General features: G+C 33.7%; 1 protein-coding gene across 2 annotated transcripts in view; it reads left to right on the forward strand.

The window, feature by feature from the left end:
• The window catches only part of LOC148944508 (F-box only protein 31-like), an 85,079-nt gene that overhangs the window by 32,427 nt on the left and 25,827 nt on the right, over window positions 1-26,825 (forward strand). The window contains exons 2-4 of one of the 2 annotated variants that reach the window (XM_089100189.1): window positions 17,479-17,544; window positions 19,693-19,772; window positions 23,200-23,391. In XM_089100189.1, coding sequence (XP_088956315.1) covers window positions 17,479-17,544; window positions 19,693-19,772; window positions 23,200-23,391 — 338 coding nt within the window. The remainder of the gene's footprint in view (window positions 1-17,478; window positions 17,545-19,692; window positions 19,773-23,199; window positions 23,392-26,825) is intronic. The other variant, XM_089100190.1, reaches the window with a different exon arrangement.

Genomic DNA, 26,825 nt, shown 5'->3' on the forward strand with positions numbered 1-26,825 from the left:
TAGTGCTTGAATGTGTGTTACATTTTCAATGCTAAATTTTATTTATTATTAAAAGTTATTTTGAATTTCTCTAGTATTAAATCAAGAGTTGGAATATTTAAATAGTATTTGCTTGTTGGTTACCATGTCACAGTTACATTTTATTGATTTTTTAAATTTCATTTTGAATTTCTTTACTTGAAATGCAAGAGTTGGACTATTTCAGCAGTATGTTGGCATGGTTTACATTTTCACAGCTACATTGTCTTTATATTTAAAAGTTCATTTTGATTTTCTTTCGTTGATATTCACTAGTTGTAATATTTAATTAGTATGTGCTTGTAGTTGAACCTTTCAAAGGTACATTTTCGCGATTTTTAAAAGCTAATTTTTAATTTATTTCTTTGAAATTCAAGAGTTGGACTATTTCAATAGTGTTTGTTCGTGGTTGACCGTGTCCCAATTACATTTTAGTGATTTTTAAAAGTTCATTTTGATTTTATTTATTTGAAATGCAAGAGTTGGACTATTTCAGGAGTGTTTTGTAGTTTTTTAAATTGTCACATTTACATTTTCTTGATATTTAAAAGAACAAATCTAATTTATGACTTTTAAATGAACGAGCTGTACTAGTTAATTAGTTTTTGTTAGTGGTTTACATTGTAACTGTTAAATTTTCTTGATATTTTAAAGTTAATTTTAATTTATTTAGTTTTAATTACATATTTTGAATATTTAATTAGTTTTTGGACTTGGTTTACCTTGTCAATCTTAAATTTTATTTATTTTTAAAAGATCATTTGAATTTCTTTAGTTTAAATGTAATAGTTGCAATATTTTAGTAGTGTTTAGATGTGGTTTACCTTGTCACAATTACATTTTCTTGATTTTTCAAAGTTCATTTTGAATTTCTTTCGTTGAAATGCAAGAGTTGGAATATTTCAGTAGTGTTTGATTGTGTTTTACCTTGTCAAAGTTACATTTTCTTGATTTTTCAAAGTTAATTTTTAATTTATTTCATTGAAATGCAAGAGTTTAAATATTTCAGTAGTGTGTTGTTGTGGTTTACCTTGTAACAGTTACATTTTCTTGATTTTTCAAAGTTCATTTTGAATTTTTTTCGTTGAAATGCAAGAGTTGGACTATATCAGTAGTGTAGGGATATGGTATACCTTTTCACAGTTACATTTTCTTGATTTTTAAATTCTCTTTGTTAATTTATTTCGTTGAAAATAAAGATTTGGAATATTTCAGTTGTGTTTTGTTTTTGTCTAACTTGTAACATTTACAAGTTCTTTATTTTTAAAAGTTTATTTTGAATTTCTTACTCTGATATTCAAGAGTTGTAATATTTCACTTGTGTGTGTTTTTTGTTTACCATGTCACAGTTACATTTTCGTGTTTTCTCAAATTTAATATTTAATTTCTTTAATTTAAATTAAAGAGTTTGAATATTTCAGTACTGTTTGGTTATTGTTGACATTGTCACAGTTAAATTTTCTTTATATTTAAAAGTTCATTTTGAATTTATTTAGTTGAAAAGAAAGATTTGTAATCTTTCAGTTGAGGTTTGGTATGGTTTAAAAATTCACATTTACATTTTAACGATTTTAAAAAGTTCATTTTGAATTTCTTTCATTTAAATGAACGAGTTTGAATATTTCAGTAGTGTTCGTTAGTGGTTTAACTTGTCAAAGTTACATTTTCTTGATTTTTAAAAGTTTATTTTGAATTTCTTTCCTTGAAATGCAAGAGTTGGAATATTTAAGTAGAGTTTGGTTGTGGATTAACTTGTCACAGTTACATTTTCTTGATTTTTCAAAGTTCATATTGAATTTCGTTCGTTTAAATGATAGAGTTGTAATCTTTCAGTAGAGTGGTTTTTTGGTATGACTTTTCAAAGCTAAATTATAGATATATTACTATTTTAATTTTTAAGTTCCTTATTTGAAATTCAAGAGGTTGACTATTTCAGTAGAGGTTGTTTGTGGATTAAATTGTCAAAGTTAAAATTTAATTAGATTTAAAAGTTAATTTTGAATTTCTTTAGTGGAAAAGAAAGAGTTTGACTAGTTCAGGAGTGTTTTAATTATTGTTTAAAGTGTAACATTTAAATTTTAATTATTTTTCAAATTTTCTTTTTAATTTATCAAGTTTAAATTAAAGTTTTTTTTTATTTCAGTATTGTCATGGTATTGTTTTAATTGTGACAGATAAATTTTATTTAGTTTTTAAATTTTAATTTTTTTTTTATTAATTTTAAATTAATTTGTTGGAATATTTAATAAGAGTATGGTTATGTTTTAAATTGTCACAGTTAAATTATCTCGATTTTTCAAATTTCAGTTTTAATTGATTTAGTTGAAATTAAAGATTTGTATTATTTCAGTAGTGTTTGTTCGTGATTGAAAATGTAACAGTTACAGTTTCTTGATTTTTAAAATATCATTTTTAATTTATTTCTTTGAAAAAAACGAGTGGAAATATTTCACTAGTGTTTGTTCGTGGTTTACATTGTCAGAGTTACATTTACTTTATTTTTCAAATCTCATTTTGACTTTATATCGCTTAAATTAAATATCTGTACTTTTTCAGGTTTGTTTGCTGTTGTGTTACCTTGTCAAATTTAAATTTTATGTATTTTTAAAAGATATATTGAATTTCTTTATTATAAAATAATGAGTTTTACTATTTAATTAGTTGTTTGTTATGTTTTAAAATGCCAAAGGTAAACTTTAAAGTTATTTCAAAGTAAAGATTTAATTTATTTCTTTTAATTTAATTATTTGTAATATTTCACAAGTTTTGGTTGATGGGTTAACTTGACACGTATAAATAGTCTATATATTTCAAATTAATTTTGAATTTATTTAATTTAAATTCAAGAGATTGTCTATTTATGTAGTGGGTTGTGTTCGTTGAAGATTTAAAAGTTAAAGTTTATCTAATCGTCAAAATTTATTTTATATATATTTCTTTTAAATTCTACAGTTGTTATATTTCAGTAGGTAGTGTTTGTTGTTTACCTTGCCAAAGTTAAATTATATTGATTTTTAAAGTTTAATTTTGAATATCATTCTTTGAAATGCACGAGTTTGACTATTTCGCTAGTTGCTGGTTTGTGTTTACCTTGTAAAATTTACACTCATGTATACACATGTAAACACATGTTCTTATCATGAGCTCTCATGATAAGTTAACCTTACCTTGTCCGGTGAGTTTGGCTAGGTTAGACTAGATTCAGTTAGGTTATATTAGACTAGGTTAGGTTAGCCTACGTACGCTTCACTTAGGTTAGCTTAGGTTCGGTGAGAGACTTGCGACATGTTCGGTTTATTTTGAGGTGAGTGTAGGTGAGATTTGGGTAGGTATGGTGAAGTTCTGGGAGTGTTGGGTTTGCGTAGTAAGCACGCGTAAGGAGGCTAACCTAACCTAGCTTAACTTAACCTAGCCTAATCTAACCTAACCTAACCTAATCATACACCTAACTTTTCGCATGTCTCTCACCTAACCTAAGCTAACCTCAGTGAAGCGTACGTAGGCTAACCTAACCTAGTCTAATCTAGCCTAACTGAATCTAGTCTAACCTAACCCGACTCACCGGATTAGGTTAGGTTAACTTATCTTGATCACTCATGATAAGCACATTTGTGTACATGTGTATACATGAGTGTACATTTTACATTTTAAACCCCAGACGTACACTAGTTAAATATTCAAACTCGTGCATTTCAACGAAAGAAATTCAAAATGAACTTTGAAAAATCACGAAAATGTAAATGTGACAATGTAAACCAAGCCCAAACACTACTGAAATATTCCAACTCTTGCATTTCAAAGAAGAAATTCAAAATGAAGTTTGAAAAATCAAGAAACTGTAAATGTGACAGGTTAAACTAAACCCACACACTACTTAAATAGTCAAACTAGTGAATTAAAAAGATATAAATTAAACATTAATTTTAAATATCTATAAAATGTAACTGCGAAAATGTCTACCAAAAAAATAAAATAATTAAATATTACAACTCATTAACTTAAACTACATAAATTAAAACTTAAATATTAAAATTATATATAATTAAAATTTGACAAGGTAAACAATAACAAACCACTCCATATTTATTACATCTCATTATTTTCAACGAAATACGTTAACATCAGCTTTTAAAAATAAATAAACTTCAACTTTTACAATGTAAAACAAAAGCACAAAATACTTAAATATTCCAGATCTTGCTTTTCAGCTTAAGAAATTCAAAATGAGCTTTGAAAAATCAAGAAATGTAACTTTGACAATGTATATCACTACCAAACAATACTTAAATATTACAAATATATATTTTAAATGAAAGAAAATAAATATTATATTTTATAACTAAATAAAATTCATCTGTGACAATGTAAAAAAATACAATACAATTCTGAAATGAATAACATATTGATTTTATACGAAAGAAATTAGGTTATACATTTGAAAAATAAATATAATTAAAATTTTACAATTTAAACCAAAACCATACACTTCTTAAAAAATACAACTAGTTCATTTAAAAGAAATAAAATCAAATTTTAAATTTAAAAAATAAATATAATTTACCGGTGTCTCTTAAAAAAATGACAAGACCCTACTTAAATATTACAAATCTTGAATTTAAACTAATTAAATTAAAATGAAAATTTTAAAAATCATTAAAATGTAACTTTTACACTTTAAAAAACATGTAAAACCCTAATGAAATATTAAAACTCTTGATTGTATAATACAGAAATTAAAAATTAACTTGAAAAATAATGAAAATGTAACTTTGACAAGTTAAAACATAACCAAACACTAATGAAATATTCAAACTCTTGAATTTCAACGAAGGAATTCACAATTAAATTTTAAAAATCAAGAAGATGTAACTTTCACAAGTTAAAACAAAACAAAACACGACTGAAATAGTCCAACTCTTTCATTTCTACGAAATAAATTCAAATTGAACTTTGAAAAATCAAGAAAATGTAACTGTGACAAGTAAAACCACAAACAACCGCTACTGAAATATTCCAACTCTTGCATTTCAAAGAAAGAAATTCAAATTTAACTTTGAAAAATCAAGAAAATTTAACTGTGAGAAGTTAAACCAGTACCACACACTACTGAAATATACCAACTCGTGCATGTAAATTAAAGAAATTCAAATGAACTTTGTAAAAGCGTGAAAATGTAACTTTGACAATGTAAAGCACAACAATACACTACTGAAAGATTACAACTCTTGCATTTCAACGAAAGAAAGTAAAAATTGACATTGAAAAATCAAGAAAATGTAACTTTGACAATGTAAACCACCCCCAAACATTTCTGAAATAATACAACTAGTGAATTTCAATTAAATAAATTAAATATGAACATTTAAATATAACGAAAATTTATATGTGAAATGGTATTCCACTTCAAGACACAACTGAAATAGTACAACTCTTTCATTTCAGTGTAAGTAATTAAAAATAAACAATGAAATATCAAGAACATTTAAATGTGACAAGGTAAACCACAACCACACACTACTGAAATATTTAAAATTTATCATTTCAAAGAAAGAAATTAAAAATGAACATTTAAAAATCGAGAAAATCTAACAGTGACAAGATAAGCGAGAAACATACACTACTGAAATATTACAACTCTTTCTTTTCAGTGAAAGAAATTCGGAATAAGCTTTTAAAAATAAAGAAAATTTAACTGAGAGAGGGTAATCCACAAACAAACATTACTGAAAGATTCAAACACTTGCATTTCAATGACAGAAATTCAAAATGAACTTTAAAAAATCAAGAAAATGTAACTGTGACAAGGTAATCCACAATCAAACACTACTGAAATATTCCAACTCTTGCATTTCATAGACATAAATAAAAAATTAAATTTTAAAAATAAAGAAATTTTAACTTTTACAATTTAAACATCAACAAAAAAATCATTAAATGGTCAAAAAATGTAATTAAGACTAAATAATTAAAAATTAACATTAAAAAATCGATGTACAGTAGATGTGACATTGGACACAATGAAAAAACCATACAGAAATAATACAGCAAATTAATTTAAAAGAAATTCAGTCGAAATGAGATTTTACAAATCATTAGAATGTAACTGTGACAATGGCTACAATGAACAAACAATACTGAAATAGTCAAAATCTTTCATTACAGCTAAATAAATACTAACATAAAATATGAAATTAACTAAAATGTAAAGGTTAAAATTTAAACAAAGACAAAACACTAATTATATGTTAAAACACTTGAATTAAAAATGAATAAATTAAAATTAACATTATAAAATATCGGAATAGTACATTTGTAAATGTAAAAAAAGAAACAAAACGCCTGAAATAGACAAACTCATTCAATTAATATTAATATCTTCGACCTTAGCTATTAAAAATAAAGTAAAAGAAACTGTTACACTGAAAACAACGACCAAACACTACTGAAATAGTCAAACTCGTGCATTTCAACGAAAGAAATTCTAAATGATCTTTTAAAAATCACGAAAATTTAACTGTGAAAAGGTAAACAACGAACAAACACTACTGAAATAGTACAACTCTTTCATTTCAACGAAAGAAATTATAAATGATCTATGAAAAAATCACGAAAATGTAACTTTTACATGTTAAACTACTGTAAAAAACAACTGAAATAGACCAACTCTTTATATTCGACTAAATAAAATTAAAATGAAAATATAAAAATAAATAAATATAAAAATATACACTTTACCAAAAAAAAACTAAATAGAGACATAGAAACGAACGTTCTATACAATGTCATACATTCAAATTGTAAAATGAAAAAAAACGAAAATGAAACTGTGAAATGGTAACCAACAAGCAAACACTTCTTAAATATTCCACCTCTTGATTTTAAACTAAAGAAATTCAAATTTAAAATTCAAAAACAATAAAATTTTAATGTGACAAGATAGAACTAAATCAACCCCTACAGAAATATTACATATATTTCTATTCAATGAAAGAAATACAAAATGAACTTTTAAAAATCATGAAAATGTAACTGTGACAATGTAAACCACAACCAAACACTACAGAAATAATCCAACTCTATAATTTCAACTTAAGAAATTCAAAATGAAATTTGATAAATCAATAAAATGTAACTTTGACAATGTAAACCACAACCAAAACACTACTGAAATATTCAAACACGGTAATTTCTAATAATGAAATTCAAAATTAACTGTGAAACATCAAGAAAATGTAACTTTGATATGTTAAACCACATACAAACGCTACAGAAATATTAAAACTCATTCATAAAAACTAAAGAAATTCAAAATTAACTTTTAAAAATTAATAAAATGTAAGTTTGATAAGTTAAACAATAATCAAGCACTATTTAAATATTACAACTCTTTCATTGCAACTAAAGAAATTTAAAAAGAACTTTGAATAATCATTAAAATTTAACTGTGACAATGTAAACCACACAAAAACACTACTGAAATATATAATGACTTGCATTTCAACTAAAGAAATTCAAAATGAACTTTTAAAAATCATGAAAATGTATCTATGACAAGCTAAACAACAAACAAACACTACTGAAAAATTAAAACTCTTGCATTTCTAAGGAAGAAATTCAAAAAGAACTTTGAATAATCAAGAAAATTTATCTTTGGCAAGGTAGACCGCAGCCAAACACGACTGAAATAGTACGACTATTTCATTTACAATAAATAAATTCAAATTTTAAATTTAAAAATAAATAAAATTGAAATTTTTAAAAGTTAAACCACAACATAGAACTACTGAAAAAGTCAAAATATTTCATTTAAATTAAAGAAATTCAAAATGAACTTTGAAAAATTAATAAAATGTAACTGTGACACGGTAAACCACAACCAAACACTAGTGAAATATTCCAACTCTTGCATTTCAAGTAAAGAAATTCAAAATTAAATTTAAAAAATAAGGACAATGTAACTGTGACATTGTAAACCACAACCATACACTAGTGAAATATTCAAACTCTTGCATTTCAAGGAAAGAAATTCAAAATTAACTTTGAAAAATAATGACAATGTAACTGTGACAAGGTACACCCCGACCAAACACTATTAAAATATTCCAACTCTTGCATTTCAAATAAATAAATTCAATAAAAACTTTGAAAAATTAATTGAATCTACCTGTGACAAGGTAAACCTCAATCAACCACTACTGAACTAGTCCAACCCTTCCATTTCAACGATAGAAATTCAAAATAAACAATGAAAAATTATGGTACTGTAACTCGGAGATGTTATACCACTAGCAAAAACTACTGAAATATTCAAACTCTTGCATATCTATTAACTAAATTTAAAATGAACTTTTAGAAATCAAGTTAATGTAACTGTGACACTTTAAACCTCAACCAAACACTAGTGAAATATTCCAACTCTGGCATTTCAAAGAAAGAAATTCAAATTGAACTCTGAAAAATTAATTTACTGTAACTGTGACAATTTAAAACACAACCTACCTCTAGTGAAATATTCAATATCTATCATATCAAAAAAATAAATTCAAATTAACTTTGAAAAATTAAGTGAATGTAACTGTGACAAGGTAAACCTCTACCAAACACTAGTGAAATATTCCAACTCTTGCAATTAAAAGAAAGAAATTCAAAATGAACTATGAAAAATCAAGATAATGTAACTGTGACAATGTAAACCACTACCAAACACTACTGAAATATTCCAACTCTTGCATTTCAATGTAAGAAATTCAAAATTAACTTTGAAAAATCAAGTTAATTTAACTGTGAAAAAGTAAACCGCGACCAAACACTACTGAAATATTCCAACTCTTGCATTTCAAAGAAATAAATTCAAAATGGACTTTGAAAAATTAAGTTAATGTAACTGTGACATGGTAAACATCAAGACCACACTAATGAAATATTCCAACTCTTGCATTTCAAAGAAAGAAATTCAAAATGTACTATCAAAAATAAAGTGAATGTAACTGTTACAGGGTAAACTACAACATCACACTAGTGAAATATTCCAACTCTTGCATTTCAACGAAAGAAATTCAAAATGAACTTTGAAAAATTAATGGAATGTAACTGTGACATTGTAAACAACAACATCACACTACTGAAATATTCAAACTCTTGCATTTCAACTAAATAAATTCAAAATTAACTTTTAAAAATCAAGATAATGTAACTGTGACAAGGTAAACCACAACCAAACACTACTGAAATATTCCAACTCTTGCATTTCAACGAAAGAAATTCAAAATGAACTTTGAAGAAATCAGACCTTTGGAGGGGGAGGGGGCGGGGGCAGGGGATCGTTCTGTGTCTCAATGCACAAAAAAAGTATAAAAAATGGGGAGGGAATGGGGGGGGGGGAGGGGAGGAGGAGGAGGAGGGAGGAGGTGGGAGGAGGAGGAGGAGGAGGAGGAGGGATGAGGAGGAGGGAGGAGGAGGAGGAAGGAGGAGGAAGGAGGAGGAGGAGGAGGAGGAGGAGGGAGGAGGAGGTGGGAGGAGGAGGAGGAGGAGGGGGGCCGGGGGAGGGCCTTTGGGGCACAGGGAGGGCCTTTGGGGCACAGAGGGCCTTTGTGACCCCGTTGGTCCTTTGGGAGCCCTGGGGGACCTTTGAGGTCCAGGGGAGGGCCTTGGGGGCTGTTGGGGTCCGTTGGTTGGCCCTTGGGCCCCCGTTGGTCCTTTTGGGAGCTCGTTGGGCCTTTGGGGACCGGAGGAGGGCCTTTGGGGGCACAGGGAGGGCCTTTGGAGCACAGGGATGGCCTTTGGGGTCCGGGGGGACAGTTGGGAGCCTGGGGGCCTGGGGATGGCCTTTGGGGGTCTGGGTGGGTCTTTGGGGGCGCCGGTGGCCCTTTGGGAGTTTGGGGGGCTTTGAGGACCGGGGGCTTCCTTCGGGGTTGGGGTAGGAGGATTGGGACCCTTTGGGGTTGGGTTAGAGGACCTCACAACACTGTTCAAATGAAACTTGTGTATTATAACGACCACACTCAAAACCTCCTCCAAAATGTCTTCAAAATCTTCTTTTAAAATGTCTCTATCTGTTTCGCCGAAATAGTTCCATAACCTGTCTAAAACGGTTTCACCCAAATAATCCCTAAACGTAAATTCAGCGTGTTCCTTTGTTATTGGCATCTCTGTGCTAACGCATTTCAAATTAATATGAAACCTTCTCGCGCGCTAAAACAATTCATCGCTAAGATGTTTCTTGCCTAATTGTGTCCATGGCCTGGGGTTATTAATATCCTTTGGAGTTCGACCAGTAGAACTGTTCCCGAGGCAAAGACATTAATGATTTTGGATCTATTCCTGGAAAAATGTTTCTATGTGAAAATTTTTAAAGTCTGACAGATGATGTCATTGATTGATTGATCTGTCAAGAAAGGAAAATTAATTTGTTGTTTCTAAGGGGAATTATTGATTCACGATAGGTGAATTGAGGTCGACACCACAGGTGTTCTGACTCGTGACAGCACCACGTGGTTTATGGTTTTCCAAGTGAGAAAGTTCCTGTTTTTCAAATTCTCACTGAGAAAACCATAAAACAGACATGAATTCATGTTGTCATCCTTAAATGTGACAAAGTTCCTGTTTTTCAAATTCTCACTGACGAAAACCATAAAACAGACATGAATTCATGGTTTTTCAAGTGAGAAAGTATCCTGTTTATCAAATATCTCACTGAGAACCATCCATGAAAACAACCATAAATGTGACAAAATTCATGGTTTTTCAAGTGAGAAAATTCCTGTTTTTTCATTCTCACTGAGAAAACCATAAACCACGTGGTTCGTACGGGACCTCATGACCCCTCTCTACTATTGTCCTCCTCAAAAAAATATTTTCTATCTGGAAATTAAAGCCGCTGAACAAAATGCATAATTTTGTTTGGAGGGGCTCGGGCGAAGGATGGGCGTGGGGGGGGGGCTAGTTGCCCTGCAATCCCTTTAGACTATTAAAAAGGGCACCAGCCATTTGAATTTCCAATTGAATGTGCCTCTTTTGAAGTTTCTACGACAACGCCTTCTATAAAAACCTTATTTGCCCCCAGGGCATAACTTAAAACTCTTGCTGAGGGTTGTGGGGGAGTGTCCTCCTCAAAAACATATTTTATATCTGGAAATCAGCTACATTAAACAAAATGGCTATCTCAAAAGTTTGATTGGATGTGTTTGGGGAAATGAGGGGCGTAGGGCGGGGGGGGTAGCGGCCCTCCAATCACTTTCGACTATTGAAAAGGGCCCTAGCCCTTTAATTTCCAATCGAATGACTCTGTTTTGAAGTTTCTACGACAACGCCTTCTATGAAAACCCTAAATGCCCCCAGGGCATAACTTAAAACCTTTGCCCTGAGGGTTGTGGGGGAGTGTCCTCCTCAAAAATATATTTTCAATCTGGAAATCAACTACGCTGAACAAAAATGGCTATCTAAAAATGTTGATTGGATGTGTCCAGGGGAATGATGGGCGTAGGGAGGGGGGGGCTAGTTACCCTCCAATCACTTTTGTCAATTAAAAAGGGCACTATCCCTTTTAATTTCCAATCGAATGAACCTTTTTTAAAGTTTCTACGACAACGCCCTCTATAAAACCTTATATGCCCCCAGTGCGTATCTTAAAACCTTCTAGAAATCAACTAAGCTAACAAAATGGCTATCTCAGAATTTTGATTGGATGTGTTTGGGGAAATGATGGGTGTGGAGGGGTGCTAGTTGCACTCCAATCACTTTTGACCATTAAAAAGGGCACTAGCCCTTTAATTTCCTATCGAATGAGCCTGTTTTGAAGTTTCTACGACAACGCCTTCTATAAGAAACCTTATATGCCCCCAAGGCATAACTTAAAACCCTTGTCCTGAGGGTTTTGGGGGAGTGTCCTCCTCAAAAACATTTTTGATGTCCATAAATTAGCTGTGCTTAGAAAAGTGACTATCCGAAGATTTTGTTTGGATGCGTTTGGAGAATTGTAAGGCGTGGGGGGGGAGAGGGCTAGTTCCACTTCAATCACTTGCGACTAATAAAAAGTGCGCTATCCCTTTAATATCCAGTTGAATGATCCTATTTTGAAGTTTCTACGACAACGCCTTTCTATAAAAACCTTATATGTCCCCAGGGCATAACTTAAAACCCTTGCCCTGAGGGTTGTGGGGGAGTATCTTCCTCAAAAATGTATTTTCTATCTGGGAATCAACTATGCTGAACAAAATGGCTATCTCAAAATTTTGATTGGATGTGTTTGGGGGAAGGATGGGCGGGGGGGGGATGCTAGTTGCCCTCCAATCATTTTGGACTATTAAAAAGGGCAATAACCGTCTAATTTCCCATCGAATGGGCCTGTTTTGAAGTTTCTACGACAACGCCTTCTATAAAAACCTTATATGCCCCCAGGGCATAACTTAAAAGCCTTGCCCTGAGGGTTGTGGGGGAGTTTCCTCCTCAAAAACATATTTTCTATCTGGAAATCAACTAAGCTGAACAAAATGGCTATCTCAAAATTTGGAGTTTATGCGTTTGGGGGAATGACGGGCGTGTGGGGGGGATAGTTTCCCACTATTAATTTTCGACCATTAAAAAGGGAAGTAGAACTCCCGATTTCCAATCGAATGTGCCCCTTTTGAAGCTTCTACGATGACCACTTCCGTATGAAGTGCCCCTGGGAAAAAAATAAATAAATAATAATAATAATAAAACATTGGAGCTGTATGGCCTTTACTATAGGCAACGCTACAGCGTTGCCTCTGATCAGATAGGAGCCAAGAAAAAACTTTGACAAAGTTAGTGACAGACCAGGACAAGTAAAACAACCAAATTTTGTTGTTTTTTAACTGCCTTCAAGAAAAAAAATTGCGAATGATTAATGAATTACAACAGAAGCCAAATGGATTGTAACGAACATGTCGAATTACCCAATGTTCAAATGAGCGGAACTAGTGCGATTGACCTAACAAACTCACCAAAATCGTTCTATAGTAGGGAAAGGGAACCAAATGAACAGCTTAAATCACCAAATTTACAAATAGGTGGAACTGGTGTGATAGAACTACCGATCCACCGAATTTGGTAACGAATGAAAGCCAAATGAACTTGTCAAATTACCAAATTTGCAAATAAGTAGAACTACTGCGATGCAACTACCGAATTCGATAACTAATGGGAACCAAATGAACATGTTAAATCACTAAATTTTCAGTTAGGCGGAACTAATGTGATAAAACTATCGAATCCACATAAATTGGGAGCGAATGAGAATCAAATATATGCGTTATATGGAAACAGAAAGAAAATAAATATAAAAAATAGACATCCTGGCTTTGCCACAAGGCCCGTTTCTGCAAAAAAATTCGCATTTGGCGAAAATTTTACAAAATGCCAAAACAATTGGGGAGGTGGGACAGCGTGGATTGACTTGCTGTACAGACATTTTGTCTAGCATACTGATGCAGTGATAAATGTCCTACAAGTAGCATTGGCATTGTATGAAATGCAACTATTTTCAGTGATAGACTAGTCCTAATGATATTTAATTTAATTAATTGATTAATTTATTTTATAACTCATCAAAAATACAAAGCATGATGATCGAGTATAACAAAAAGAAGGAAAATGAAAAAAGGTACATACAAAAACAGGAGCAAATACGTGCAAATTAAAACTCGAATAAACCAAAAAACTTGGAAAAGTAAGCCACCTTAAGGGCGGTAAACCTCTTTAAATGTATCATACGAGTAAAAACAATATAAAAATGATAATAACCCAGCACAAAAAAAAAAAGGAAACTAGCATTAAAACAAATATCTTCCAAGGGTGGTTCGACGGATAACTGAAAGCTTGGAAAAAAGCTTATCTGCAGCATCAGAGGATCCGGCAAGTTGTATTTCTTCCGTGGCCTACATTTCCTTGTCCAAAGAGGAACCCGCATAAGGAACTTTAAGTATTTAAAAGAGGTCCTCTTGATTTTTATTTTATCTGATTGGTTAAAAATGTCCGAGAAAGGAACCAGGTATAGAGCATGAGGGAGAGAAACAGCACTATTTACATTCGCAAGGTGGCGTTTACCAAGACTCAGCTGTGATCCAGGACACGCATTACGGATCTTACGTTCGGTTCGGGCAATAAGTAATTTCCGAGTTGACCCTAGGGATGTACCAATAGGTAAACCAAGGTACACAAGCTCCTGAAGTGGTACAACATCAGAATCACCCAGATTTACTCTATCAGGGGTTTCAGGACGGTTAAAATTAAGTAATAGTACTTGAGACTTAGCCGCATTTAAAGAAAGACCAATCTCATTATAATTTTTAGCAATCTCGGTAAAACTTTCTGCTAAACTAATCACAGCCTTACTTAGGTTAAGAACGTCATCCGCATAAAATAAAACAGACACATTAACACTATTCAATATACAGCAAGGCGATAAATCCACTTGGGCTCTTAGGGTCGCTTTATTATAAATAGTAAGAGAGGTAATGGCCCCTTCATTAATTCCAATATTCACACGGAGTTCTGAAGGAAAAGGCGAAGATCCAATCTTTAAACGTACTCGGAAATGTCTATACATACAATAAAGAGGTCCAACTACATCAACCTTTCAACTACATCAACCTTTTTAATAACTCAATCATAGTCTGAGAATGAATTAGAGATCCGAAACCATCACTAATGTCATATGCGCCAATAGCCAAAGGGCTATCTGACCTTTCAGCATCCTTCAATATTGCGCATAAACTCCTTAAAGCGTGGTAGCAACCAAGACGCGGTTGAAACCCAAACTCAAAAGGAGGCATGACACACTGTTTTCGAATATGATTAATAATCAATAACTCAAAAATATTTGAAAACACACTAGAAACTGTAATGAAGACGAACATTGAGAAGGCAGTTTTACTTTTTTCAAAACCGGAGTTACAACACCAGCACATAAGCAATCGGGCACAACTCCTACTGTAAAAATCATCTAGAACAGTAAAGCCATATGGTCAAAAAGGTAATCGCTGGCAAACCCAAAATGGCGAACACAAATCCCATCGAACCCACAAGAAAACTTCTTTTTTTAGCTTCGGTATAACCTCTTTAATCAAATTACCTCCAACCATTACCTGTTCAGATCTAGCTCGACTGTTAAAACAGCTCCTAATTTCATCATCATACTTTTTAGTCGGCGGACTATCAGGGGCTTTAACTGGGTAGAAAAATGAGCCACCCACTCAGACTCGGGTATTTCTAAAGCACTAAAATCAGTAGATCGACCGGAGCGAGACTTCCAAAGCAAATTTAGATCGTCAGAGATTTTTACCACCAGTTCAGCTGTGATCTTCGCAACATGATCACGGAGCGCTTTCTTTCCGTATGAATACGGACGGCATTTACAACACCAACTCTAGGCCTATCACATTTACAACACCAACTCTAGGCCTATCACAGCCTTGCCATATATGCAACCACACTTTAGCCTGAGAACAAATATTAACTAAAATTGGATTTTGAGACCAACCATATTTTTCCGTTTTCGCTCGAGGCTTTTGAACAGGTACAGCTGCATGATCACCACATCTAATAGCATGAATAATTTGTTCACAATATAGATTAAGCTGTAAACGAAGCGCAGGCTCGTCCATAACTGCAGAAGAAGGTTGAAGGAGGTGGTAAGGAACTTTTATTCAGGTCAAAATGTCACCACAAACTTTCCGGAAAAGTCCTCTGTCGGTCAGATTTCAAGATTTCCTGACAGACCATTTAGAACGTAGAGCGGCCCTTGGAGAACTTGATACTGGAATACTCACGTTAATAGGAATTTGATCACTGCACAAAAAATCCTTCAAAACTGAAGCTACACGCACAGGCTTGCCGGAGAACAGAGCATGATCGATGTTTGAAGTAGTATTAGCTACGGATACGAAGGTAAACTGTTGATTTCTTGGGAGCACATGGAACACATTAGGCAACATCGTCTTTAAAATTTGAGCTCGGGGACAACGATCATTTGATAAATTACAGTTGAAATCGCCAATGATGAGACAACGTGGGAATGAATGGAACAGTTGTTTTACATATTTAGCCTACTTGCGACATGAGTTATTAAACTTCATTTTAATAACTCATAATCAGTGATCCTGATCGCCATAATCAGTGGGTAAATTAACATTCACGATAGCGAAACCATTGCTACTAACGGCAAAAAAAGCGATCTTCCGAACGTAAACATTTGAATTTATGCTTGCTCAAGACAGCCAGCCCTCTGCTAGGTCGGCCCTTTCGTTTTTGAAGTGAAGCAGGGTATATCAAAGTAGAATTAGCACGGTATATTTGTAATATGTTTTTTCGATCCGGTAGTAAAAATTTTTCCTGTATGCACACTATGTCATGTTTTCAACCATTTTTTCAAGCAAGGCAAGTTTATTGAGCACGCCACCAGCTATGTTCCATGATAACACCGATACGCGGCTGGGGTTAGTTGCCATGTCTATGAATTTGGTGGGATTCTATTTGCTTTCGGTTTTTGTGACAGCTAAAAGAGGAACAGCTTTGTTTTCTAGATTGACGTGATACACAATATAGACTATTAGTGCAAGGGGATTCTTTGGTATGTCCGTGTCCAGTTTGCACACAGTGTCAACATATCTGGGGAACTGCAATCTTTTGCCACATGACCATCGTCTTTGTGGTAATTATAGCCTAGCATCTGTGGGATAGATACCGATATTTTTTGACGTGAAGACTCTCGTATCCAAGTTTAGGGGGCTTTTTCAAAAAATTCTCTAGATCATTCTGAGAAGGGAATGATAATTTAAAAGTTAATGAAAGCCCACAACGTTCGGCCTTGATGCAGTTAGGAATCAAGGCTTGTAATCCATCATGAAACTCAAATGGTTCCTGCTTTAAGATACCCAGAAACTGTTTAGCTTTGATTTTTACAGCTACACTATCGTCCGAAGTTTTAAAAGAATCTGCAATTCTCTCACCCGTTCTAACATTGTCTACAAGAACTTTAAACTCTGATTTATGTCAATTCTTTCTTGGAACTGGTTAAAAGAAATATTTAGGAAACCAAAAATAGCAAGAAGTCAGCATATTATTATACATAGAGGCAGTTCTACATTTGTGGGTGAGTATGTGAACCCAAAGCAAAAGGAATAGTGTATTGTCAGTGCTTACTATGCATCTTAATTACAAATAAGAAAATTTGAAGCTATATTGAAGTTTCAATTAACTATCGGAAGTAAAAATTTAAACAATTGAATGATTCCTGTAGCAGACCCCCTCCTCTTACCAACTTCCATGACCAAACAACAACCAAAACAAACCTATTTGATTATAGTACAAATATTATTTTAACAAGCATTACTCATAATATTTGACCATTTTGTGACGAAGCAGAAAGTAAATTTTGAATAAAAGTTTGTCATTTAAAAATTTTTCAAACATTTTATCTGTTTTTAATGTTTGTATTTGCAGATTTTGGCATCGAAATTACAGAAGATGATCAAGTTTTAACAGAAGCTCGACTCTTTTATGTTAAAGGTAAGTACCTTGTTCAGCTGAATTAGTAATAATCAATAGATAACCACTAAATGAAAAGTCAAACTAAGGAAATTCTTGGTCAATTTTCATCGTATAAATAGTTTAAAATAATTTTAATGGATAATATGAGAGTATTTGCAGGAGCAAAGGCACACATTAGTCTAACCCTCGGGGTTAGACTAATGTGCATAAGAGGATTTTTCCTGGGCTGGGTGTCTAAAACACCGAAAAAATATTTTAGGTCACATGGTAAAATTCTAGTTTGACCACTTTTTGTTATCTTGGAAAGGGGTTAGACAAGAAAAATGAAACTTCAGTAAGGAATCCAGGGCAAAAAACATACTCTGGGAAGGTATTGCCAAGCTCCCATGTTAACCCTGTTCTGATTTCGAAATCTTAGAAATTTGACTACTTGACAGGTACCATACCTATTGAAATTTTGAAAGAACAACATTTTACCTTAATTTTCACTTATCAGTTCTTTTTTCTATGGTTTTAGTTATGAAGATGCAATTCCTGTTATTTGAGTAGAATTTTAAGACATATCTATGGGTTTTCTCAAAATCTAGGAAATATATTTGCAGATCTTTGAACCCTCAAAATTAGGATTGAGCAAAGTTGTGAAGCTGAAAACAGTTTTCTTGTACTTCATTTAAGCAGAAGATCTGTTTAGCAAGATTTATTTTCGTAACACAAAGATTTTTGAAGGTCATCAAAGGTCACTGCCCTCTTGAGGGAGAAGGAGTGGAGGTAGGTACTTCAACATGCCTTCCCGGGACATACTTTAGTCTGTAGACCTATCCCAGTAGTCCAACTACAATTTTAATGGCCACACTTTCCTTAGATTGGTATGAGGCCTTCAGAACCCTCTAAACGTGTGCAGCATATAAAGTATTTATGTATCTTATTGTCTTAAGCGTAATTGATAACAGCAATTGATCAATTTGGCTTACTTTGGAACTGCACAAAGCCATAATTTCAGGAAATCTCGATCCAAATGTGAGACTAATGTGCAACTTTTAACTCCATATACTCCAAAGATATGGGCTACTTATAAGAGAGGAAACTGATGCTAGTGTTTTAAAAGAAATCACCAGCGCCATCTTACGTTTAGCGTTTCTTGGGGTTCTTTCAAGCTCTTCAGTTTTTTTTTTAGAAATTGAGATTAAACACTTATTGCTACACTAATTTTGCCAATTTACTTATTAAACTAAACTTGCCTAATTATTACACTGAAAAATGCAAGTAGCTAGATAGTGCTGGTGATTTTTCCTGCTGGTGAAATCCTAAAATATTCAGGGTTATGAGCTGTAATGTAATGGACATATGGCCTTGCATGTTGAGTTTTTGAAGTCTCAGCAATCAACATTGAAGGTGGGCCTCAAAGGACGAGCCTTTTTCAAGTTAAGTGACTCCCAATTATAATCTTTTCAAATCGTTAGTAAATGGAAAAAGCTAAAGCCTATATTAGGTTTAAATAATTAGACTCAAATAAGTAAGATGAAATTATAGGGATCTATTGACAAGGTTTACTCTTTACTTATTGTTAGTCACCTTCAACAATTCGATAATGGCTGCAGAAAATTCTGCTCCTGTCTATATCTGTGATAGTAACTCATTTTCAGAGGTGGTTTTAGGGGGGGGGGTTGAGGGGGCATTTGCCTCGGGCATGGAAACTTTAGGGACGCACAATCTAAAATGAATAATCTAATGGTCATTTTCTAATTTTTTAAATTTTTTATTGAAATAAAGTAGAGGGTGCAGTTAATAAATGAAAGTAATCAATAAACTATTAATTATCTAATAAAAAATAGAATTAAATAATTAAATAATAATAATAAAAATAATTGAGTTAAAATAATTAATAATAATTAAGAATTTTGAGTAATAAATTGAAAAATAATTAAATATAAATTATTAGTTAATTACTAAATAGAAAATAATTTTGTTGATAAATGAAAATTTTGCCTGAATATTTTATGGGAGACAGAGGGGGGGGGGTAATCGATATTTTTCCCTGGGTGCAAGAGAGGCCAGAAACGCCACTGCTTATTTTCTACTCAAGCTGGTACATAGCACAATTCTGCTCTAAGAGTATAAATGCTTTATTTTGGCCAGCCACAGCTTTAATTTTACCTTTCGTTTTAGTCTTACAGAAATACGGCAACCTAAAAGGCTTATGGAAAGCCAAATCCTTTTCAGATTATGGTGGACTCATGCAAGTAAAAGTAAGCTTTTTGTAAATATTTATTTTAGACACTGGGTAAAATTATGTGTAATATGTTAAGTGTCACTTCTGAAATTCCAGGTCTTTGAATTGATTTGCAAAAGAAAGCTCAGGAGATACTTGAGCTTAAAAGTGCTTCCTTGTGGTTGTCCAATTTGCCAGCTTTCTTAAGAACAAAGCTATATTGTCATATGTTTTAAAAATCCAAAATTCAGATACATTTCTATTGTATAGTTGTTCTAGGTCCGATTCTTTTTTTTAAGACAGTATAACTCCTTCTAAAACATGTATGAGGGTCCACAAAAAAGAAATCGAAAAAAGAAAAATAGTAGACATTGGTGCACATATATCTGATCCTTTAGATTTTTGAAGCATTACTATGCACCAGGGGCAGCCTCTCATGTGCTAAGATCAGTTTAAATACTCTGAATTAGGATATTCTTTTCTTTTTTAACGTAACAACCCATCCTAAGTATTTTCTGCTATGTCTGTATGTGTGGCCTGGAACCCCTGAAGATGATAAGTCAAGCATTTTTCTATCTTTTGATATTTTTTCTTAAGTAAATAAGTAGGCATCGTATGTTTGACGTCCAAATCATTGGACGTCAACTTGCCCAACAGTGAGCGAACTCTAGAGGTGCATAGGCACCATGTAACAAACTGAACCAGTTACAAAGTGCCATAGATGTACACAGCTACAACCTACATGGGAAAGGTCAGAGCATATTTCCTTGGAGCGGTGGGGGAGGTTAGATAAGAGTGCCGCCAGGGAGTTTCCCCATGGGGGAGGCAAGTATTTCCAAGGTTTTGTTTTTAACAGGATTTAAGTGCGATTATTTCTTAGTTTCTTCTTTTGATACATTTTACGTGTCTTCGTGTTTGTCAGAGGGGATGGGGGGGGGGTGAAGGATCATTGTACTTCTGGATCCTTCCTAATGTTGCCCATGGGGGAGGGGGGGTCAAAATTGGAAAAATGGTAGCTTTTAAGGCTGCCAGTTTCAGGTTTTTTTTATTGGAAATTTTTGTCGGTGGAAAATTTCTGACCTATCGGTCTTTTTCCCCCTCTGTGTGCAGATATGGCCCAAACTAATCTTATTTCTTTAAACATTTTATTCATAATTAGATATGAAACAAGGCTCTAGACGCCAGTATTTATTTTTGTGTTGTTTATAGAATTTGTATCCTACTTTATATTCTTACTGCATATTCTTCCCTCCTTCCCATTCAAATAGTGTTGCCAGATTTTGCATCCCCAGGATACAAAGGATAAATATATATATATCAAAAGGTGTATCAATTGACAAGAAGACAAGGATATGGTTAAAAGGGAGCCAAAAAGAATTTTTTTTGATTAGCTGACATTCAGATCAAGGTTCAGCGGCAGTTTACATTGTTGATATCATACAATGCGCGTACTGATTCAAAGTTGTTCCTACTTTATCCAAAATTTGTTTAGATTCACGTGTCCAAATGTAACCGAATTCATTCAGATTAAACTTGTAAATCTTGTCCACAGTCATTGGTTCTCTCTTTGAGATGAACACTTAAGTTTTAATTTGTTGAACATTTACATCTACTTTTATAGAGCGTGTGTTATTAATTTATTGATAGTAATGGTATTATTTCGCTATAAAAACCAGGTATGTTTGATTTCAGAATAATTGTTTCTTATTGAAGGTCTTATCCTTGTATGGTATACCAGACACATACATTAAAGTGATTGGTGCTTTGTACGAGAATAACACTGCTGCTACGGTTAAGGTAGGAAATGAGGTTATTAGCTGGTTTCCTATTAAATCAGGAGTTAAGCAGGGTTGTATTCCATCCCTCTTTATATGGATCATTTTGATGGATTTTGTCTTAAGGAGCACAGGAAAGGCAATGGGAGACCACGGAATCAAATGGGGAGGAAAAACTCTCCTGGACTTAATGATTTAAATATCCTAGATGAAAATGTAAGCAAAATGAATGAAATTTTAGAGGTTTTGTGAGTTCAGGGTGCTAGAATAGGTTTGAAAATTAATGTTAAGATTACTAAGTCACTAAGGCTAGGAATAAGTGAAGATGAAAAGGTGACGTTGAATAACGAAAAGATTGATCAGGTGGCCAGCTTCACTTACCTTGGTAGCATGAGCCTACGTATCTTCCTGCCTAGGGGGGGGGAGGGCAGCCGATTCTGTGATGAAGGGTGGGGGGATGGAGCTGAAGTTATATTGGCAGTTTACAAAACTTACATTGACAGCAAGTTCTATCATACCTATGAAATCCTTATTAATAAGTAATGACCAAAAATTATAAATCATCAGTAGGCTCCAGCATTAATCTTCTTGGATTAGAGCTAAATCTTTCTAAGACATTATGGATAAATGCTTCTTGTTTGACTTTTATTCTGTCATTCCAGCTATTTATTTCCAGCTTTTTCTACCATCTACCTTTTATCAACTGCTTTTTTAGCCATCTACCTTTTTTCAACTGCTTTTCAAGCACATGCTTTTTCAGCCATATCTAGTGTAAGTTCGAAGTTCTAGGGGGGCAGCTGCCCCCACCTCCTCCGTACGCCCATGGGTAGTAGTATTATTAGTAAAGACAGCGGGAGCAGTGAAGATGTTAAAAATACGATGTTTTTTCACAGTCAAAAAAAGTTTGGTAGAACAGGAAGATCAGTCTGAAAACCAAGATTAGAAAATTAGAAGCTACAGTGATGACAGTGGTCAAATCTGGCTCTGAAGCATGGGTGCTCTGAAAACCGGATGAAGATTTGATGACGTTTTCCAGAGAAACTGCCTACGGATTGTTCTGGTTACCCGGCTGACTGACCGTGTTTCAAACAGTAGGCTGTACAAAAAGTGTGGTTCAATCCCACTTTCTAGGGCTATCATGAGAGAAAGGTTGTGATGGCCAGGGCACGTTCTGCGGATGAAGGATGACGGATTCCCAAAAATGGCTTTGAATAGATTTCGATGGAGGAGGAGCGTACGTAGCTGTGTTGGCCTCAGGCGGCTTGGTGCTCCGGTGAGTTGTTAGTAGTAGTAGTCGGAGTAACTGAAAATCAAATGTTACTGTGAATTTTACTAAAGGCACTGCTAAAACTATAACTCTTTTGTGTTCTAGAAAGTTTCATTTACTCAATTTTTGGCATTAATAGCCTATAAATTTGTATTAATAATTATCACCTTTGAATGATATGTGATTAGTTTAAGCAGCCCATTGTTGAAAATTAACTGCCACAAACTATAAGCAAAGTTGAATCACTATTTTATCTTTAACAGATAAACTACAGAAACTAAAACTGAAAATACTCGAAGATAAAAAAAATATTCTCGTAAAAGAAAAGAAGTTGACATAACGATGGAAATTATGTCTGATGAACGTTCTTTTGTGACTTTCAGGTTCTAACCCACGAACGTTTTTTCTTTTTCTTTTTCAAGGTTAAACCGTTTGGAATTATTGGCTACGAGATAAGACCTCCAAAATGTCCGCATTTAAAGCAGCCAATCCGAAAAATTCCATATTTTGAGATTGCAGTGTCGGAAATGGAATCGAAGCCAGTTATAAGCTGTCTTTGTGGTAGAGAGAAACATGGGCTTCGAATTTCGTGCAAATTGTCTCAAGATACCACAGTAAGATTTTTTTCCCCACTTGCTATCGACATTTGCGCTTTGCTGTCAAATAAAGTGGAAAAAAATCAACAAATAAGTATTACTAAATTATATATTTTTTTTTCCTTGATATTTGAGCCGTTCAGAAGTTATTCTGATGAAGGTCAGTTAAAAAAAAAAATCCGTTTGGGATTTTGGTTTTATCAAAGCACTTGATTGAATCTGGACTTTATGTAGTGATAAGAGTATTTGATAAACATTGAATTTGCTCAGGATCGGTACACAAAGATTTGCGATTAATAATTTAGAACCAAATAAGTCCCTCTCCCCTCACAGCTTTTCACGGTAACAGCATTGTCTTCATGACGAAGCTGAATGAAAAATACTCTTTACTTAGTCTACACTAGAGCGTAGATTCAGTTAGTTACAAGGATATTCTTTGAAAATTAGTATTAGTACCAACAAATGACAACGAAATTTTTTTTCCTGTAGAGTAACAAGTTCACTAACTGTTCTTGAATTTTGTAATGCTGCGTTGAATAAAGTTCACAGTTAGTGATATTTTGAAGTCAATCGACCCGTAACTTGCTTTGACCCTGAAATGATTATTTTGTTTAGTTTAAATATAGTCTGTTTTAATTTTGTTACGTTCTTAACTCTACTGAGGATGATACCCGACTGTGTCATCGGAATATCTAGAGCCTTTATAAATATTTTTGTTTCGCTGTATAATAAAAGGACCTGTCCTTGTTTGGAACTCTTATTTGTTTTGTCATAGGAAAGGCAGTGTGGTCTTGGGAAAAAAAAATTACTAAGTCAGTCTGTATCAGAAGAAATGAAAATTCCACTTTCAGTTCAGATAAAACAAGACTTGGGAAAAACAGGTTCTCAAGGTTCTTAAATGTTTCAGGCTTTTCTCAAATATTCGCCTTTTCTCGCTTATGAAACTGTTTGAGAATTGAGGCTTCTTACATAAAAATCGTTTCTCTCTGTTTTGAAGGCGTTGATACACCTTACTTGTTTAAATAACTCGTTTTTACGCTTCAGTTTTCTTCGCTTGTAAAACTAATAAGTCGTATTATCATTGCTGTTGAGTTATCACAAACCAAAAACGGACTCAAAACACAGAAAGCGTATATCACTGGTAAGTGATAGATCATAGGAAACATTTTCTTTTTCGGTAGTTTGATATGAGCTGGAATAATACTTCTTCAAAAACTCGATGCTAAAGTTCGTTGATAAGGCCACCCAAAACACCTATAGTTGACGCTATTTGTTAATGATTTATTGAAGGGTAAACACCCCTTTTTAATTGTCACAAAGCCATAAGTGAAACAAATCGATATAATGTCTGTGTTCTTATTAACTCTAATTTTTTACTTTTTAAATGGCAAGCTAAGAAATGACTTACCGAAAAACCGTCTTCCATTCTGCTCTGAACAAAGTTTCTGCTATGGCAACCCCCCAGGGGATCCCCAAAGATCTTACATCTAGTTTATGCTTGTTTCATCTGGATCTGGGAGGCCCAACCCTTCTCTTTCCATTTTGTGGGGTATTTGGGAGAATTATCTTATGTAGACGGTCTTTGTCTATTTAGAAGATATGCCTTATCCTTTTACTACTACTACTACTAACAAGTCACCGCAGCACCAAGCCGCCTGAGGCTAACATAGCTACGCACGCTCCTCTTCCATCCCAATCTATTCAAAGCCTCCCTTTTTACACCCGCCTACGAAGTTCCCATTTCCTTTAAGATCTTTCTTTATGACGTCCTCCCATACCAGACGAGGACGACCTGCTTTTCGTTTAGCCCTAGACGGTTGGCCGAAAAGAACAATCTTTTGCAATTTGACATCTTTCATCCGCACAACGTGCCCTAGCCACCTCAATCTTTTTTTTCATTATAGCCCTAGAGAGCGATATTGAACCACATTTTTCGTATATCCTTTTGTTTGAAATACGGTCAGCCGGGTACCCAGAACAATCCTTAAGCAATTTCTCTGGAAAACATCTAGCAAATCTTCATCCGCTTTTCGGAGCTTCCATGCTTCAGAGCCATATTTGACCACTGTCATCACTGTAGCTTCTAATATTCTAATCTTGGTTTGTAGACTTATCTTCCTATCATCCAAACTTTTTTTAACTGTGAAAAAACACCATGAGCCTTGGCTATTCTACTTTTAATATCTTCACTGCTCCCACCATCTTTACTAATAATACTACCAAGGTAAGTGAAGTATACTACCAAGTACCAGGTATACTACCAAGTATACCTGATCAATCTTGTCATTACCCGACGTCACCTTTTCATCTTCACTTATTCCTAGCCTTAGTGACTTAGTCCTCTTAACATTAATTTTCAAACCTATTCTAGCACCCTGTTCTCGCAAAACCTCTAAAACTGCCTTCATTTTGCTCACACTTTCATCTAGGATACTTAAATCATCAGCATAATCTAAGTCCAGGAGACTTGTTCCTCCCTATTTAATTCCGTGGTCTCCCATTGCCTTTCCTGTGCTCCTTAAGACATAGTCCATCAAATTAATCCATATAAAGGGGGATAGAACACAACCCTGCTTAACTCCTGATTTAATACAACACCAGCTGCTAACCTTATTTCCTACCTTAACCGCTGCAGTGTTATTCTCGTACATAGCACTAATCGCTTTAATGTATTTGTCTGGTATACCATACCAGGATAAAACCTTTACTAAAGCTTTTCTATCAACAGAATTGAACGCTTGCTCATAATATATAAAACTGAGGACCAAAGGAGTTTGACAACTCAGGCACTTTTCAATTATTAGCCTAAGAGTTAAAATTTGGTCGACACATTCTCTACCTTTTCTAAAATCCCTCTGTTCTTCTCTTAAAACTTTGTCTACGGCATCTCTCAGTCTAAAAAGTATCATATTACTCAGTAATTTGCTACCTACAGAGACCAGACTAATTCCTTGATAATTACCACACCCCAAAGTGGCTTAATTAACGTTTCCCTAAAATCGATACGTACTTCCCCTTTTTCAAAAATCATATTCATAATTTTCAGTAACTTATTTCTAACCTCAGAGCCACCATATTTAAGAAACTCATTTAACACCCTATGAGCCTATGAGCTCCAGCACCTGGAGCCTTATTATTTTTTAATCCTTTTAGTACTGTTGCTAATTCCTCCGCATAAAACAAATCTTCCTTCACATCCAAGGTATCACAAACTTTTTCATTTTCCTCTATATCTTTTCCTGTAACACTATCTCGGTTATGTAAACTCTTGAGATGTTCGGCCCGTCTCTTTTTAGTTTCTTCCTTATCGCTAATTGCGGCCCCAATCCTATCTATAACTGGGCCAAGTCCGGATTGACTCCTCCTCTCAATTTGTTAACATGCCAGAACAATAATTTACTATTATGCCCTCTAGCTGCATCTTCCAGATCCTCGGTAATTTTATCCATGGC

Source organism: Artemia sp. Qi Xiang Cuo, chromosome 14 (genome assembly GCF_049724085.1).
Source record: "Artemia sp. Qi Xiang Cuo chromosome 14, ASM4972408v1, whole genome shotgun sequence".
NCBI classification, from domain to species: domain Eukaryota; kingdom Metazoa; phylum Arthropoda; class Branchiopoda; order Anostraca; family Artemiidae; genus Artemia; species Artemia sp. Qi Xiang Cuo.